The 15,439-nt window shown below is 40.7% G+C and overlaps 1 protein-coding gene, 1 long non-coding RNA gene and 1 other non-coding gene across 3 annotated transcripts; 1 reads left to right on the forward strand and 2 right to left on the reverse strand.

Annotated features, from left to right (window-relative positions):
* Positions 1-7,936: 7,936 nt before the first annotated feature.
* LOC105896703 lies at positions 7,937-9,680 on the forward strand. The gene is made up of 3 exons (XR_004165457.2): positions 7,937-8,050; positions 8,148-8,275; positions 8,523-9,680. It is a non-coding gene; the product is annotated as an uncharacterized LOC105896703 (long non-coding RNA).
* Positions 9,681-9,808: 128 nt separating this feature from the next.
* si:ch211-214j24.10 (uncharacterized protein LOC558894 homolog) lies at positions 9,809-15,307 on the reverse strand. Its single transcript, XM_012823533.3, has 4 exons — positions 15,135-15,307; positions 13,201-14,028; positions 11,541-11,573; positions 9,809-10,872 (listed from the first exon to the last, which is right to left on the reverse strand). Exons 1-4 carry the CDS (start codon positions 15,148-15,150, stop codon positions 10,823-10,825), a joined length of 927 nt encoding a protein of 308 aa, XP_012678987.1. The 5' UTR covers positions 15,151-15,307; the 3' UTR covers positions 9,809-10,822.
* On the reverse strand, positions 12,026-12,160 carry LOC116224264. The gene has a single exon (XR_004165535.1). It is a non-coding gene; the product is annotated as a small nucleolar RNA SNORA15 (small nucleolar RNA).
* Positions 15,308-15,439: the final 132 nt, after the last annotated feature.

The following is a 15,439-nucleotide window of genomic DNA, read 5'->3' on the forward strand; positions in this document are numbered from 1 at the left end:
TGTCCGAGGTGGAGCAGGGATGCCCTGGTATGCGTGCAGCATTGGTGTTGACTCTGGATGGAGCAGCTACGTTTACCATGCAGCTACAACCATGCATTCATATCACAACTCTTGACAGCACTGCGAAACAGTTGCAGCAAGACACTGATGTGAAGACCTCAGTTACAACGTTAGAGAATTTCATCAGCTGTGAGAATTTGCGAACATTTTGCGCAGATCTCACGGATCAAGTGTTCCGTCTGCTGACAAAGACCGACTGCCAACAGGGATCAACAGTGCATTGTGGCCAAAGTGTTTCAGGTCCAACTCTGCTCTCAACTCTAAGAGGACAACACAAGGCATACGACAGTGTCTCCCTTGAGTTTGTGGAGGAATCTGTCAAATGCTTTTTGCATCAGTTGTTATACCCATCGTGTCCGAGCCGAGTAAACGATCCTGAGTACTTCATCCAGGGCATCCTAGGGCCCAATCCCTGTATGGCGATGGCAACTCATGATTACTGCTCTGGCCTCCCAATCTGTCTCTCCCAGGCCCTGGGTGAAACAGTTGATTTACTTATGAAAATAATCATGAACCAGGTGATGGAGGCCTTTTCTCCAGCCCCAGCTCAACCGTCTACCAAAGACATCGAATCAGGATCAGGACTGGAGGTTGAGGACAATCCCTCTGGCGAGACTGTTCTGGGGAAGGAGGAGGCGGCAGAATCGTCATCTGTGGCATTGTCAGTGGAGGTGGTGCCCAGTAAGACTGAACTCAGTACTCTTGACGCCAGGGCCGGATTAAGACATTTTGAGGCCTGGGGCTAATTAAGGATGAGGCCCCTATATCGCCCCGACGCACATCATGACACGCACACAAACCCACGCCAGGTGCACTGACACATCAGTGATTTAAAGTCCACAGAACCACTCTATAAATATGATCAGTTTAAAACCAAGGACAAAATGTATGTGTGTAGTAGGCTACACTGTAGACAATAATACACCAATAATGTAAATGTATACAGTACCAGTCAAACGTTTGGACACACCTTTAATTTTTTTGAGAAGTGTTTTCTTTACTTTTATTATTTTCTACATTTATAGTGAATATAGTGAATTTATACTGAATACATGTAAACTACGAAAGAACACACATGGAATGATGTACTAAACAAAAAAAGTTTTATCTACCATGTAGAAAATAATAAAATCAAAGAAAAATCTTCTCAAAAAATGAGAAGGTGTGTCCAAACTTTTGACTGGTACTGTACATATTTCCATTTATTCAAAAGCAAAAGCAAAAACAAGGCTACATAGCCAGGGAATGACCATTATTAGGTTACTCAAAAACCCCAAAACAAGAAGGCAGACAGTCAGATGTACAGTGCAACATCTCCAGGGTGGAAAGCATTTGAATTAGCTTACATACAAACAAGCTATTTAAAAAACTATTTTACAATAATGGAGCCATGTTGAGTGTTGGCAGCCTCGGCCTAACATAGAACAAACATGTGACTCACCATCACCATCATCACATCAGTGATATTAAAAAGCCCGTTTTCTGCTCTTTCTCAATGCAAACTCATCAATGAGCTCTTCAAAGTCCAGTTGGCGCAGTATGTCATGCTCTATTGACTTTGTTCAGTCTGTCCTCGCACATTGATGTCCTCAGTCTATGCTTAATAATTCCTAATTTGGAGAATGACCTCTCCCCACTGGCATTACTAACGGGCAATGTAAGGTAAATCCTCAACGCTATGTCCACATTTGGGTAAACACTTTCGAGATGCCTCTCCCGTATTAATGAAAGTAGGTTTCTCGGTGTTGCTAGGTCAGTGAGAGCAACTCGGGAGAAATTCACAAACTGTGCTAGTTCGTCGGGAAAGTCATTCCGCTAGATCTGCGTTGTATTTGGTCTGCAATCTGACACTTTGTTCACGTATTTCACTGAGGGAGTTTTTCAAGTCGAGTAAGAAATCCAAAGTATTTGGGTTTCTTTATAGACTGCATGTGCTTTCTTTGACCGGACATTTTCGTGCATTATATTTGTTTTCACTCTGAATTTTTGTAACGTTATGCGCGGTGCCGTTGACTCACTAGACATCCGGCAACGTGAGGCCCCCTGGTGGCGAGGCCCAGGGCTGCAGCCCCTAAAGCCCATTGTCTTAATCTGGCCCTGCTTGACGCTAGTAGAAGCCATGAGGATGAGTCCTCAGCCAGCAGCTCTTGTCAAGTGCCTATCATCTCTGACACAGACACACTCCCTGACCCGAAGGGAAACAACAAGAAATGGCACCTGAAGTTCTGCCATGTGTCCAAAAGGCAGATAATGGGAATAAAGTAAAAAAACAAAGGTATTGTACTGAACCCTTAATTGGTTAATTCAGCAGTAGCACAATATTTTCTGCAATAACATAGGTTTACATTTACATTTAGCAGACGCTTTTGTCCAAAGCAAAGTCTACAAGGGAAATTCAGGTTAATCTGAAGTTCGTCACTTTTAACTTTCGTGTGATTTTTGTTTTTGCAACTACTGAAAATAATGAACATAAACTCCAATGTGCAAATCAGTCTTCTATGTAACCAACATACATTGAAATATGATCATACGAAAACACACTTCAGTCTAATTAAGCCTCAAAGTCTTTTGTTACAAATTCGCTGTTACAAAAAATTATTGTTCAGCCTCTGATTCGCATAGTTCTATAAATCGAGGCGTGTCTTTTTCGGGTCTAAAAATCACTCCTGTGGTGCTAAAAACACTCTTACGGCAGGTGGCAGTGTGTTGAGTTTCAAAGATGAATTGCACACTGTGCTGGGAAATACTCCAGGACATTCATGTCATCAGCTGGGCAGGACAGGATTCTATACTTGCTGTTTTCTTGAGCACTGACCTGTTTGATGGGGGAAGTCTTCCTCCGCTGAATAATGGGAAGTGTCACCCGGAAGCACGACGCATTGGCCAAGAATCGTTCTTAGAGCCGACACTTTCTCTTAAATAAGGCCATGGATGGAGAATGTCTTGCTGCTCTGTATCTGCTCTGTTGTCACGGACATCATCATCTATTCATTCAAACGACGCCTTTTATTTGCGCTCGAGTCCTCCTCTCCTGTCTGTTTCGTCTTGTTACGTCTGTCGTGTGTGATATGCACCGATGGATACACCAAGAAATCGTCTTTTCTATGTGTTATTGTCCCCGGCATTTAGGTTGAAATCGCTATGATGTTGGGAAAGCAATGACACAAAATAAAATGAATCGATAATGTATTGATAATGCATTAAACCTAAGTAATGAACCTGTTTTGAAAATAGAGAACACATATTTGTGTTGAAATATAGGTGTTAAAAGTAAAAAAAAAATTGTCAGAAAAAAATGAATACTCAAGTAAAGTTCAGATACCTGAAAATGAATTAAATACATTACCGAAGTGTTTACTCCCGCCTCTGAAGTCTGGTGTATGTTTATGGACATTCCCAAGGTTAATGTGGAAGTCCACGTTTCACCTTTTGTTGACAGCCAGCTAAACCAGTGTGTGACTAAACTAAACCAATTTGTCTTCTATTTTAAATAAATCACACCTCTTTTGTGTGTCCGCCTTCATTCTGAAGTTAGTTAAAGGAAGTAGTCATTAGCAAGAAAAACAGAACAGTGAAAGCCAGTTCTTACATGGTCAGCCAGTGTTACAGTCAAATTATTTGTTGTTCTTGACAATAGTAAAAAAGATGGATGATGAGATTTATCAAAATATGGACGAACTGACCGGACCAGACCTTAGTGGTAAATATTTTTTTTCATTCATCATCAAAACAACAGCCTGCAAACATGCTATCCTAATATATCTTAGACTATGATGTATTTTATCTGTGAAATGTATTATATTCATACTTTTCTACCTTTGTCATGTTTGTGTTGGTGTAATGTAGTCCAATGGAAGATTCAATTTCACAATGAAAAAAGAATGAGAGCCTTTTTGTATAAACTGACAGGTCAGGAGTTGAGGTCACAGTTTAGGACCCCTCGATGGAATCGTACCAAGTTCATGCTGGTCGCTATGTCTGTTGTACAACTGTGTGGAATCATTGTCCTGGGTGTACTCTGTGAGTATTGGTCACCATTTGAGTTAACACTTAGCTTTAGTATTTTGAAATGTCTATAACTTAAATGATGGTGTGTGTGCTGTGACATGATCATAAAAAATACACCACAAATGCATTTTGTGCACTGACACATTACCTATTATGAGGCTATGCTAGTTAAATGCATCTTCGACATTAGCACCAAAAGGAAAAGAAGAAATAATGTCAGTCTCAATTGATGAACAAAAGAATGCAGTGTTATCTGGGGCTTAAGTGGTGTTCAGCTGAAATCATTTTAGGTACAGAAAGTGAGTGATGGTTCACAGATATTTTAGTAACATCTGTCTGTGCCTGCAGATGCCTACAAAGACAACAATCCACAACAGTCAACTTGCGTCAAAGGTCAGAAAACTAAAATCCGCTGCATACATTATTCATCTTGAAAATTATTTTAGCTAAAGTGATCAATAAATAGTCGCCTCAACACAAAATGTCATTTTAGGGAAGCTGTATAAGGCTGAGTGTACAAGATGTGAAAAACAGATAGAGGGGTGCGAGAAAGATTAGATATGATTTAACATTTGTGATAGCTCCAAACACAGATAGCTCCAAACAGGTTAATTCATTGTCATGGGCAAAACTGGAAGACAAATAGTGCAGGTGAATATTTTTCATTTTAATGAAGCTGTGCTAGCTGTGGTAGGTGTGCACCTTTGACATTTGCAGCAGACCCAACCGAAATGAAAAGAGGAAGTGATGTCTCAATTGGTCAAAAAAACAAGATAACGATGTGCTGCTGCTTTCTGAGGTTTTAATGGTGGTAAACACAATTGACCGTTCGCAAAACTCCTCCCTAGAACTAGGAATCCGTCAAACTTTGAGGTCTGAGCAACATGGTGAAATGGTGTGCCTATGTGACTTGTAGATCTCACACAAGGTACCCTGAAACATTAGAGGGAGACGCAGGAGAAAAGGTGGATTAAACAGTGTGGGAGACCCCACTCCCAACTTAATATATCGAAGATCAACAAATACACATATATCTGCCCCAAGGTAAATTAAGCTGCTCACAGCGAACTAACTGAGCTATCAGGGAACATCTGAATGTGCCAATCACTGACCATCACTGCCCAAGTCAGAATTATCTATCTGCCAAAAAATATCACATTCCCTTTATCGGCAGAATGGCGAATTATGCCCACATAATGTTATAAAATACCTAGGAGTCACACTCACATTACAACAGAACAGAACCCTGGGTTCCCAGCTATTGTTGGTGAGTGGGCTGGACTTCCTGCCTACCACTACATTTAGGAATTTTAGCAATAGAATCATATATGGTAAGTATATAGCCACTAAGTAATAACACACTAGTAAGTAGAATGTGAACAAAGCAAATAGCGCGTTGCCTCCACTGAAGAAATGCTATAGCAGTGTACCTGGCAGGAAATATGGAAATCCTCAGATATAGTTACGATGGAAGAAGTAAATGTAAAGAGTAGCTCCTATTACCAGTACTTTTAGTTAAACAATAGTGATTCAATGGCACACTCTGATAGAATTTAACAAATAGGCGACATTTATTTTCCCTTTAATGTACAAATTAAATAAAGAAATATTGTGTTTGTAGCTGTGTGTAAAATGTATTTATATAAGTTATAAAATGTATATAAGTGACATGTACGTCAATTGTCTAAATACGAAAACCAGCAATATGAAATTAGAAGTTTCACCTCAATTGTGTCACTTTAGCACACATTTACGTGATGAACTGAAAAGTATCAAGAGAACTCTTGCAACCCGATGCTCCAGTGTCTATAGTGAACATACAACTCTGCTAATCCTCTCTGTAGCAGGCAGAAGACTTCCAATTCCTGCCTCCTAAAATCCAACTAGCTTGAATAAAATAAAAAAATACTTCTCACACAGGATTGGGTACAACAAAACGAATTCCAGCAGGAAACAAGGGTAAAAAAGGCATCATAATTGTAGTTACTTCAAGCACACGTGAATTTCAACTATATAGCATTATCAATAAAAGAAAGGCATTAACAAAATGAATCATTTTCTTAAAGGGCCTTACATGTGTTAATTAATGCTCTCTCAGCTATCCCCGAAGTTAACATATCCTGGCATGCTAAAAAGAACAAAACTTTGTTTTAAAAGGTTAAACTCTTTGAAAGACTTTGGAAGGGGTAGTTCCATTGTGCAACTTTAATTAAATGCTCAGTAAGCAGTAAACAAATGTCATCCATGATGTAAATACACAATAATGACATTTCTAGTTCCTTCGATTCACATATTGTAGTCCAATTACACTAAGGCAGAAGAAGAGATGCAGCGCACCCGCATTTTCCATAAAAGCTCTCTTTTCTTTTCTTAGCCGCTATACAAAATGCAGAAAGATTCCATTCAGCATCGTCCAGGTGTTCAAATTAATCAACATAAACATAGCTAATAACCTCCATATCTTGTGCGTTCCCAATCCATGTAGGCTACTGATCATTGATGCTCTTGCTGTTTACGCATCAGTGGTGTCCCCTGTCTTTGGGATATCCCCTTTTGTTAGTAGGCTATATATAGCCTACATGTCCGCTCTCTCCCGTTGATCCAATACTTAACCTAACAGTCTTTCACTCACCTGTCCGGTTCTGCTGGGTTTCTGGATGCACCAACTGCACTAGATAGCCTATAATAATAATTAAAAAAGCCATTTAAAAGATAAAAATTCAATGCAAGTAACGTCGAATACCATAGTCTTGCACACCTGAGATTAACCTATACTTGATATGCTGTTGCATAGCTTAAAAGATTAAGATCATTCTTTCGCATTACCACGCAATACGTCGCCTGTGCTATTGGGGAAAGTAGTACAAATAACCTACTATGAAAACCCAGGTTTACATCGGAGAACTTTTATTTCCATAGGAAATAGAGCTGACCTCTTCTGTCCCCACAAGTCACACCTCAGCAAGTAATGTCTGCTGAAACATTTAACATTTCAGCAAAAATGTAAGATCTACATTTTTCGTTCTAATACCTCCAAAGTTGCACATGTATTCCATAAAACGAATTTAGATTATTAAATTGATTACGTAGCCTATCATATGTTACTCATATTTGGACAATTTACATTCTAATCTAAAATAAATGATCCAGAATGTATGCCTACGGGAGATGGGCCTATTGATCTCAATAAAGATCAAAATCACATAGGCTACCCTGAATAACAATATAACGGTCAGTCCGAAGGGATGTGGTAGGGCGTTTTAAAACAGATGTGACAGGCTACAATTATGTTTCAAGGAGGAGTTCTACGGTTTATTTCTTTAAAACTGTCCGGAACCCACTGCGATATTGCCATATTTTTACACTGTAATCTCGTCTGACACATTCAGATTAAAGGGGTTGCCTTACAATGCTATTGGTCGACTTTAACCAAACCTTTGACTAATTAAGTTCAGCCAGGCTCAGTACCTTTGATCGCCCCTTTACCGCTTGCTCATGCACTGTTTCCGCCAATAGTTTTTGTCGCCGACCGATTTCACCATAGACACATTAATATATACGTATATATGTCTATGGTTTTCACCGCCAAACTAAGGCCCAAAGTGTGCAAGATGCAAAAAACAAATATAAGTTTGCGAGTTAGTTTGAATAAGCATTTATAAACATAATCAGGTGATAGCCGCCAAAAACAGGTTGCCTGCAAGACAATGTCTTTTTTCTACGACAGATGCCTGAGTGAGATATGGTTGACTGGTGCTTCAGGGAATTTATGGCCCAAAATAATGTTTTACAAGGCATAACTGGAAATTGGTTCCTTTTACACTGCATGGCCTTTTACCTCTGCAGCGCCCAAACCTTGTGGATCCCACATAAATGTAAATTCTACCTGTTGTCTGATGAGCTCCTGCAATGGGAAGAGAGCAGGCAGAAATGTATTTCTGCAGGAGGAGACTTGGTGACTATTGACAGCGAGGAGGAACAGGTTAGGGACATTTTATAATTTGACAATCAGATTCACCCAAAGACTTTTATGACCCCAATGTATTAAACTAAACAGATGCTGAATTTATTTTTTCCAGTCGTTCTTGGTGAACCATATCAACAGAACTACCCTCAAGAAAATTCCCTTTTGGATTGGGCTGACCGACAGACAGAAAGAGGGTCAATGGCTGTGGTTAGATGGCAAGTCTCTTCAGGACAACTTGACGTAAGAATAACTTCACTCACGTGTGGAATGGAGTTTGATAAAAATCCCCCCCAAATAGTCTCCTCCAAACAAAGGTTTTCTCTGCAAGACTATCAAGAACAGTTACTTTGACATGCATTGTCTAGAATTTCAAGAACTTTCTAGTTAGTTTTTGGATCAGGACCGTATCTATGGCAGGAAAATGTAACCAGATCTGATCATTTCAGATATAGCAACAAACACACCTTACTCATGATAGGTCTTATAGGTTCTGGGACAAGGATCAGCCTGACAATGGACCAGATGGGGAACGTCCAGAAGGACAGGATTGTGTTTGGCTTCACGGTGCACATATCAATAACTGGATGGATGGATATTGTGTACGTCTTCATGGAAGAATATGTGCAGTTTCTATGTAACTAGTAAGCTATTTAAAAGGAATGCAGTACTTTGCAAACACCAACAACAGCACAGTTAAAATTGATGACAGCTTGCTAGCATGCTAACTGATGCCTTTTGGTGATATAGTTGGCAATATCGTGCTGTGGTGGTTTTCCACTGGGACTTGGACCACAAAACTACATAGAAATAGACTTTATTTGTGTTGATCTGTCCTTCACATGACCATACACCATCAAAATTAATTTGAAGAAGATAACCAAGTAGTCAAGTAAAATCATAAATGGGTAAACCTCTTGAGGAACAACCGGTGGTTAGAATAACAAAATTCAACTTTGAGGGATCATCAGTCATTTTGCAAGCTTGCACATCAACAAGAAAACTGTGAAGAATCTTTACACAAAATGGTGGCCGTAAACCTTAAACTGCGCAACCACTAAACCAGATAACATCACATGTCATAATATGCTGAAGTAGGAAGAAATGGGAACCCAACATAATAGTGGCCAGTTTCTAAAGGGACTCTGATACTTCATTAGAACCAGACTTCTTATGTTGACCTTCAATAAAGGCTTAATTACTCAATGAATCTTCTTGAAGAACCTTTATTTTATAATTAGTTGAAGAAATTATCCACAAGTGCCGTGGATGCTAAAAGTACCTCCATGTATTTAAGTTGCACTTCAGTGACTCCATTTCTCATCGGCAGCGCTATAGGCAGAGAACAGCAGGATGTTTCGGTACATGCATTCCAGAGTTTAGAAGGTGATTACTTTGTATGCAATATCAGTGAAGGGATATGTGTATTTTGCATCTCCTAGATTTTAAATAATTTATTAGGAATAAAGGCTTTTTTTCATGATCTCTGGTGTCCGTCTCATTTTTAAAGTTGCATTCCAGGAGCCGGGATCGTAACAACATTCTACTTCTTTGCTGAAATTGGACAGACTAAAGTTCAATCAATGTATCCAAATTAATAAAATGTTAGTCATCATTACAACGTTCAAATGGGTTGCACATGTTCAGCAACTCAATAGTGCCCCCTTCTGGACTTGTAGCATTTCATAACCCTCAAGTAGTGAAAACTTCACAGCCTGAAACCAACAGAGCATCCAAAATGGAAGAAAGCCACACAGACATGCACAAGACTTTAGCTCATGTTGATAACTTCTTTTATTTTTAATTTTTCAATACTGCTGATTTACCATCAAAACTTCCTCCAGTGTAGGCTCTTTAATAATATAAATTTTCCATTCTAACCCAAAATCATAACCCATAATAAAATCAACTATGATCCTAGACTGGGTGTATGATTGACATTCAACCAAACATTGAACTAAATTGGGTGTGTCAAAAAGGAGGCAGGGAAGAGGGGAAATACACACCACACACACACACACACACACACACTCAAAAAAGGGCACTTCCACACTGTGCAAGCTGCACCTACGTAAACTCGTGGGGAAAGCACATATAGCAATCCCTATAGGGGACAAAAAAAAAAAAAAAAAAGTATATGAAAGCAAGTGTGAAAGGATGTTTTAAGGGGGTGGGGGTTAGGTTACTACAGATATATTTTAAGTCTGTGCTTTAAAAAATACAATCAGTCTGAGAGGGCTGTATTAGAAAGCTCTGTTCACAATCACAACGGATAGGAAAGTGCTTGATTGACCACTCGCATGTCAGAGGGGACCCCCAAACAATGGAAGGGAAATAGGACATCTTTAGAATAAAACTGTAGTTCTTTACAATAAAATTACAGCTCTTAATACAGACCCATCTTTAAAAATTCTCAATTATTTTTTGTGATGGTTTAAAAAAACAAGGAGAAGGGGCTGATGAGGCTATCCATTCGAGCAATGTACAAGAAATCAGGTTCACTGAGGCAGGCTCTGTTGTAAGGCAACCGAGAAGTCCAAGACTTAATTCTCTCTTCAAGGGATAGGATCAAAGTGTTTCATTGTGGATGTGTGAAAAAGATCAACCTGAGTGCAGTGTGTCTATGTATGTGTGTTTGTTTTGTGTGTTTGTGTGTACACGTGTGAGAGCAATAGCATGGCTGCTAGGTACATACAAGTGTGTTTGTGTGTACATGTACGGAGAAAAAGAAAGAAAAGAAAAAAGAAAGAAAGAAAAACAACAAAAATAAGTGTCCCGTGCGTCCTGGTGCTAGGCCGGCTGCTCCAGGGAGTTCTTGTACCAGACCACCTTCTCTGGATCTGAAAGGGTAAAGACAGCAGCTGTTACTGAAACACCTCCTCAAGGACCTCCTGTTCAGCCGAGCATCTGACACAGACAAGTCACATGTCACTTGGAAACCGCTCTCCATTGGGATGGACCCTTACCAGAAAATCTACCACTGCGCCCATTTCGAACCTCTTACTGACCCAAAATGCATTCATCTCCATGAACCGAGACAGTCAGGTTGTGAAGATTTCCATGTAAAATAACATCCGAAGTAGTAATGCCTACCTTTTTCATAATCATTGTGAGTACTGATGCCATGATATTTGCCACAGATGCTTATTGTGCAAAGGCCATTTATTAAAGTGGCATTTTGAAACTAGTCAGTACAAGCGATCATGATCACTGATTAATTGTTGCTCAGGTGAATCAGTGAAATGATCCTAGTATTTGTTCTGGGTCACATCGCTCCGCCCTTCCCCATCTGAATAAACTCATTCAACCACTTCGAGCTCCGTACTCTTTTAGGCATTTCGGCATCAGAAATGATGCTGCCTTCTGACTGACTGCTCATTATGATCACAGGTTTACATTTCATGGCAACATCAAATGGTTTTCTGTCTATTGACTCAAAACATCAACTTTATTTGAGAGCACTGGGTATAGTGGTTCATTCTTAATGGATGGCTTATGGTTTTCTTACCTTCTTTCTGTCTGTTGTACACAGTGTTCCATTCTGCAAATGAAGAGACAGTCATAATGAGGAACGGTATGACACACACACACACCACCCAAAAAAAAACCATGATGAATATTTTAAAAGCTGTGCATTTTTCTAAAAAGCTCCGACATCAAACCTGACAAACGCAGAACTCTAGGTAGATCCATAACTCTATACAATGAGGGTGGGTAAACAAATATATACATAAGTACGTACATCAAACCTAGTCCCCTGATACCTTATATCTTCACAGTATTGTATATTTTGTCCACTAGGACTGCTCAGTAGAATGAAAGATCCCCCCTGAGCAAAAGTGTGACTGGGTTATCAATCTTAGTGCTGCTATCTGCCCTGGACATTCCCATTGATTAGTATGGACAACGTTAGTCTTGATAATACTTGCATCTAAAAAAAAAAAAGTTTGTAACAAAGGTCTACTTGAGGACGTTCCTGAATTCCAGGGGTTACAATGTGCTCAGTGTCCATCTAGTGATTAGACAAGTTTATCTGACCATATGTGAATCAGAGGACAGTGAGATATGATCTTGCATGGTGTCTGACTGCAATTACTACGATCAGAGCAATGCAGAATTCAGCCATGCCATGAAATGAACACTATAAATGGATTCATATCCACATTACCAACAACTCAAGTAATAAAGCGTGTGGGTCTATCGACTTACCCAGAAAGGAATATAGCCTAATTACACTCTTTTGCCAGTATATTAGAAACACTGAAGTAAAACTAATGCAGTCTAATACACCAGTCCTGCAATAAATCTTAGCTGCATGAGGTTTATAATATTCAATATTAGTTTCAACTAATTAAGAGAGCTGTTGATTTCACTGTACATTCTGGAGGCTGCTGTTGAAGTAATGGTGCTGTTGAATTGTACCGTGTGTTTCTATTTTGACAACCCCATTTTAAATCAGGCTAAACAACAGAAACACCCGTGTTAAAAATCTATACTGTTTAATATCACCAATTACTATATCCTCCAAAATGATCACACAGTTGAATTGTCACCTCTTAAACGGTTTCCACATAAACATTATATCAATCGTGAAGGGGAACAGCGCCATTGTATTAGACTGCATTCGTTTTTGCCAGGTGTACCTAATAAACTGGTAACTACTGTATGCTTTTACAAAAATCTGTGAATAAGAACCTGAGGGCTTCAGTAGTCTGAAACGTACATGCACATTTTGTCTCCAAAGTATAAACTACTAGTTAAGCTGTTGCAGACATGCGTCTAAGCGCATAAGATCACACACTCAATCACAGTGTATAATATCTGTAGGTTGTGTGAATCTATAGCAAATACTTTTTTGTTGTTGTAAGTCTAATTCTCTGCTCCTTCATAAGTATTTACTCCTCAATCTAAATAGCAATTGCTTCCTACCTTTAGCTACCGGCCTTTTTGGTCTGAAAATGTGCACCTGTACTTCAAGAAGCTTTGCATGAAAGCATCTGCTAAATGAATACATAGCGTAAAAAGATAGTTTTCTCTTGACCCTGAGCCAGTCAAGAAACTTGCTTATATGCTCAGTCAACGCACACAAATCCACGCAGACACAATTTGCCTTAGCACTAATGCCACCATCATAGACAAAAAAGAAAAGAAAAAAATACCACTCTCACCTTGGACGTGATATTGCATAGCCTCTACCAGGTGGCGACAGGTGAGCAGCAGCTCTCCAGAGCTTTCATCCTGTCTGTTGCACAGCTCCATGGAGAAGGACACAGCAAGGGCAGGAGTGGTGGGGAGGGCAGGCTTTTCAGAGTCCATATCTCCAGTGAGGGGGTTCGAGGGGGCAACGGGGTGGCTGGCCGCAGGTTCTGACGTAGCCGGGGGGGTTAGGTTTTGAGTCGGTTCAGGGGCCGCTGCAGAGGGACTGTTTTCAGCGGGTCCGTCACTGATAAAGCTCAGCCCCCACTGGTTCTGCAGCAGCACCCCGATGCCGGGGGGCTCCTCGGTGCCCCCCGCCACGCCACCCCCTGCCTTCACCTTGGAAGCGTAACTCACGGCCGGTTGCAGCTTGGCAGGGCTGTCCTTCACCGGGAAGGACGGTGGAGGCTTGAGCAAAGACAGGCTGTCCTCCACCCACCGGGCCTTCTGGATGGGGCCGGGTCTCTGGGCCTTGTCGCTGGGGCGTCCACTCACCCTTGGGCTCTCCCGTCGGGGGCCGCGGCCTCTGATGTGGCCCCTCCGCTCCCTCTCGCGGCTGTGAGGAAACGCAAATGGTTGGCCTATCCCGTTCAGAACGGCCTCGGGCGCCGATGGAGAAACCTGTCTGAATTGCTTGTCAGGCCCCGCAGAGGAGCCTCCTCCCCCTCCGCCACAAATGCCAGAACCAGGAGAAAGACGGCGGTTCCGGATGTGAGGCTCAGGCTTGGGGGGTGAAACCAGAACAGCAGGGTCACACAGGCGATCTGACTCACATACGGCGTTGTTGGCCTCCCAAGAACCTGAAGAAAAAAAATATATCAAACTCATCCATTAAATCAATGCAGAACTGGGGGAAATAAATAAATAAATAAATACAAAGAAATGAATGGACATTGCCACGTTTAAAGGGTGCTTGGGCTACGTTTTTAAATAACTAAAGGAAAAATATTCAATGTTTAGTCAGCCAGACTAACACCATATACAGCCTTATAGAATAGTCGCTATCGAGCAAGCCCAAAAGGCATGTGGTGGTTGAGAAATTGAACGGGGGCAAAAAAAAAAAAAACTTCAACTGGCTCGCTGAGTTGGCGTTTAAGTTAGCTCATAAACGTTAGCGTCAGTTAAGGCTAAGTAATTAATAGACCAACAAACCAGCTAGAGTACATTGGTTAAACACACAGTTCATCACTTCGAGACCGTCAAAACGCGCACGATTCTTGTACGCAAACACCGCTTCTAGAGATTTCGACAAGGAGCAAAAGCCAGAAGACAGCTAGTGCCCTAATGTTAGCCAACTTTTGGTGTCAACAACAGAGGGGTTGGCTAGCTACCAAGTTAGCCAGCTAGCGTTACAGAAGTTCACTTCAGTACCTGATTTTGCGTCAATTTTGCCCAGTTGCTGCTCAACAGAACATGGATTGGGCAGCAGGACAAATAAAACTCATAATAAAAGGTCCAGGAAATCGATCTTGATAGAAAAAAGTATGATACGACTGACCACTATATCCTGGCTAACATTAGCTACTTGGCTACCTCGCTAGTTGGCAGACGTTGGCTAACCAGCTTACTTCAGCTGAGGAAAAGAAAAGCATTAATCCAGATACACTGACAGTGACTACAACCTAGATTAACAATATGAAACATTTTAACTTTTTACATAAAGTTGACTTTTCAAAATGACACATCCATAATAGGTCGGATATCTTACACAGCTAGCCACATCAAAAGTTCCGTAAGACTGAGCGCCCACTTCATTCAAAGCGTGCTGACAAACTGTCTAATACCGTGTACCCAGCTAGCAGGCTAAGTAACTCTAGCTGGCTAGGCAGCTATCATAGATAATTAGGCAAAGTAGCATTATCTATATATGTAACAATGGACACATTTTGAAGAAAATAACGCTCACCTGGTTTAATATGCATATCTTGAAGTTTAGCTTCCCAGTGAATTTAAATATAGCTAGCGCCAATTACAATTTGAGGCAGGACGGCGTGTTGACGACTTCAGACAGGGCCACACGGAAGCTACAGACTGACCGGGTGGAAGTAGGAGTTATCTCTTCCGGTTATTTGAGGCGCCAAGAGAGGAGGGAAAAATCCCGCCCACATTCAAAAAAATACCCCTCATATCTGGAGGGTAGCTTAAAAAAAAAAAAAAAAAAAACCCTATGCCCTCCCACCCCAACACACATGCAATATATATATATATATA

The sequence above is a fragment of the Clupea harengus genome, chromosome 16, assembly GCF_900700415.2.
Source record: "Clupea harengus chromosome 16, Ch_v2.0.2, whole genome shotgun sequence".
Classification (NCBI taxonomy): Eukaryota; Metazoa; Chordata; class Actinopteri; order Clupeiformes; family Clupeidae; genus Clupea; species Clupea harengus.